The sequence below is a fragment of the Antrostomus carolinensis genome, unplaced genomic scaffold (assembly GCF_000700745.2).
Source record: "Antrostomus carolinensis isolate BGI_N321 unplaced genomic scaffold, ASM70074v2 scaffold27221, whole genome shotgun sequence".
Lineage (NCBI taxonomy): Eukaryota > Metazoa > Chordata > Aves > Caprimulgiformes > Caprimulgidae > Antrostomus > Antrostomus carolinensis.
The window spans coordinates 1-3,614 of NW_010292430.1; the positions used below are offsets into that span (position 1 = coordinate 1).

The window sequence follows — 3,614 nt, forward strand, 5'->3', positions numbered from 1 at the left end:
CTGGGGTAGGAGGCGGGAGATGGGAGCTGAGAGGCTTTTCCTGCCGTCAGGGAACACGCCGTCACATCCCGTCAGGAAAACAGCCACGCTGGAGCGGAGGCACTTCTGTTCTTTTCAGAAATCGTCTTTATTAAAATACTTTCCAAAGTGATTGATGGAAATCCCATATTGAATCTCTATCAGTAAGCTCATATATATATATATATATCTCTATATATATCTCTATATAAAATGTATATATGTACAAATATACACGTGGATATTTGACTCTGTGGAGTAACTGCAGCTCCAGGGAGAAGCAGAACATTTAACCTGCTACAGCAAAGGAAATGGAAGGCCCAGCCCTTGGCCCTGGCGTGGACACAGGGAGAGCCGGGTCTGCTTTGGGATTCACCTCACACCCTTCACCGGCCACGTGCAGGAGCCGTGAAATAATTTTAAGCCATTTTTGGAACTAGATCCTTTGTCTTTTCAACAAAGGCTTTTCACAGCGCGTCCTTCTCAGTGAAGCATCTCTCCTTGGAAAAGGAAAACGCCTGTAAAAAGTTGAGTACAAAAAACCAACCCAACCCAGCTGTTTTGGGATGATTTATTTTGATGTGTGGGAATCACTTTCAGGACACCTGAGGCCTTTACTTGGCTGAAACAATATCTGCACCTTCCTTGTTGGAGTTAAAAAAATCATCATCATAATTAAAATTCCTCCTACTTATTGCTCGGTCAGGGAGACCCTTGAGACGAACGAGACGGGTGCCTCTGCGCTTAATTAATGATTAATTCCCCCTTCCTGGGCTCCCGAGCTGGCTGGGGGCCCTGGGGACGCTCCTCACCCTCCTGGTGTTGTCCATGGCTCCGGCTGCTCCAGGAGCTGCTCTGATCCACATGGGAAGTGTCTGGGCCACTGGGCTGAACCTTGGCACTGGTGGCAGGACAGGGAGCGAGCACCGCGGCAGTGCTCAGCCAGGGGGGACGAGAGCCAGGGTGGGGTGACACCACAGCCCATTTCTGACTCCGAGCTCCCTCATCTGCTCGCCAAATTGTCACCGCAGGCTTTGCCCCAGCGTGGAGACCCCCCCCCCCCCAGCGGCTGGTGTGGTACCTGTGAGTCCATCACCAATGGTCTCAGCTCCTGTGGAGCTGGGGGGATGGGGGTCTCTCACCACCCCCTCCCCAGCCCACAGGGACACATCCTAAAAGATCTTGAAGCCTTTCAGCAAGGTGAGCGTGGGAGCTTTCCTCTTGCTCTGAGCCCGCGAGGACTTGACGGTGACCAGCTTGGCCTGGGCCACCGAGGGGATCTCCTTGTAGTTGACAGTGGAGAGGGTGTTGCAGGTGCAACTGGCCAAGCCGTGGCGAGTGGGCAGGGCCACCGGCGTGGCCACCACCGCTCCTCAGTGATGAAGAGTGGCCGGACAGGTGGGTTCCCCTCCACCTGGCGCCGCACCTCCCGCACCGCTTCGTGGAAGACGTGCTGCACCCCCGCGAAGTCCTGACACGCCGACACCTCGTAGAAGAGGCACCCAAACCTGGTCGCCAGGGACATCCCTTCGGCCGCGGGCACCTGCCTGGCGAGAGCGGAGGGGACGGGTGCTGCATCCCTTGGGGAGCTCCAACCCCCCGAAAAGGGGAGCGATGGATCCTGCATCCCACACCTGCTTCCCGGTGAGCACCGGGGCAGCACCCACTCGTCCTCCCTCCTGGGACAAGCAGGGGACACGAGTCTGGAAGGGTTTTGCCTTTCCCCAAATCCCAGAGCAATGAGTTGTGTGGGTTCCTGGGGAATCATGCAACCTCCCGTGTCAGGGATGTGTGTGCCAAGGACACAAGGGGCTGGACGCGATGGCAGCGCACTGGGAAGCGGGAGGAGATGGGGCAGGTCCCTGCCGTGGGGAGGGGGACTCCGTGCTGGGGGGGTTCAGCAACGTGCGTGACTCAAGGACTCGTGGGACCAACACTCAGAGCGGCCTCAGAGTGGCACGAAAGGCCAGAAAAACACCCTGGGGACATCCAGTCCTGGATGCTGGTCGGGGTGAGAAGGGGCTGGAGGGAAAAGGGACATCCCGAGGGGAGCGAGGAGCTCAAACCCTGCCCGGGGATGGTGACGCTGCCTCACCACGCAGCCAAAAAACATCCCACTGAAAATACCAACGGGCTCAAGACAAACACATCATCCCCTGGGCAGGAGAGCGGGAGCCTCGGAGATGTGGGGGGACGTGGCGAATACCAACGGGGGTGGAAATAGCCACCAAAAAAACCCCCAAACAAACAGATTTGAGTTTTGCATCTCAGCTGGATGGATCAGGGATCAGATCAGATCTGTGAGCTCTCCCCCTTGCCCCACGCCCAGTACCTGTACTGCTCCATGTCCAGCTTGTTCCCCAGCAGAAGCACAGGGCAGCGGCGCTGGCAGCCCCTCACGTGCCGGGCGAGGATCTCCAGGTAGCGCTGGCAGCCCTCGAAGCTGTTCCGATCCTCGATGCTGTAGACGACGAGGAAGGCGCTTGCCCAACGCAGGTAGCGCTCACAGTTCCCAGGACCATCCTAGGGATGAGAGGAGCGGCTGAGCTGTGGTCCTGCCATGGTCCAGCCAGCTCATGCCAGGTGTTTGGCACCAGCAGTGCCCTGATATCTCACCTGGTCGGCCGTTTCCATCACCTTCAGCAGCACAGGCTGCTGGTCCACCAGCTCCTCCGAGGCGTAGGTGTCCTCTGCAAGGAGAAGAGTGGTTGTGAGGATGGGCTGGGGTGTCTTGTCTTCTCCAAAGCCAAGCAGAACCCTGGATGCTTAGGACACCATGGAAAAACTCATCCCCTGATGAGGAGCATCCTCCACCTGCACTTCCCAGCTTGCTCCTTCCTGAGACAACATTACTGGGGGGGCTGGTGGTGATGCTGCTGGGCGAGCCCAGCTGGGAGCACTTATTTCCCCCTGCACGCTGCAAGCGTGGGCTCCCACGGGAGAAGGAGGGAGGGGAAGGAGCCCGGCGCAGCCATCGCAGCGCCCAGAGCTCAGCTCTTATCTACAAGCCACGACCTGTCGAGATAAAGCGAGCTGGGGGCTCAACACCGGGGCTGTTTCCCCATAAATCAGGCAAAAGGAGCACCCTGGTTTTTTTTTGGGGGGGGGAGTAGGACAGGCAGGGAGGGCTGCTGGGCCGCTTGGGTTTTTTGGGGGGGGGGAGTAGGACAGGCAGGGAGAGCTGCTGAGCCGCTCCCCCAGGGAGGAAGATGCCTTGTCCCTGCCGAGTCCTAACGGATGCGTTTCGGAAAGGTTTTGACGTGGGAAGATGAAACCACATTCCCCAAAAAAGATCCGAGGAAGAAAGGATTTATCCTTCTTTCTTAAGAGTTGCTGAGTTATTAAAGGCTGGAATCGGTTCCTGGACAAGGTCCATATCTCTCTAATGTCCCCCGATAAATCATTTATGGTTCTTCCCCGCGCCCTGGAGTCCAGCCTAGGAAAACAGTGATTAATTACTCAAACGAGTGGAAAAAAAATGCCCAGAACCACTCACTGCAAAGCGCAGCCCCCGGGGCCGCCCGCTCTGCAGCCCCCGCTCGCTGCCCCAGCCCTTCCCCTGCCCAACAGCCCCGGGAGCGAGCAGGAGGCACGAG

The 3,614-nt window shown here is 57.6% G+C and overlaps 1 protein-coding gene across 1 annotated transcript; it reads right to left on the reverse strand.

Annotated features, from left to right (window-relative positions):
* Window positions 1-1,190: 1,190 nt before the first annotated feature.
* Window positions 1,191-2,708, reverse strand: RASL12 (RAS like family 12; the record flags this gene model as incomplete). The annotated part of the gene is given in 4 exon segments (XM_010176969.1): window positions 1,191-1,384; window positions 1,387-1,565; window positions 2,351-2,541; window positions 2,635-2,708. Coding segments are annotated over 4 exon segments (638 nt in total), but the record flags the coding sequence as incomplete, so codon positions are not given.
* Window positions 2,709-3,614: the final 906 nt, after the last annotated feature.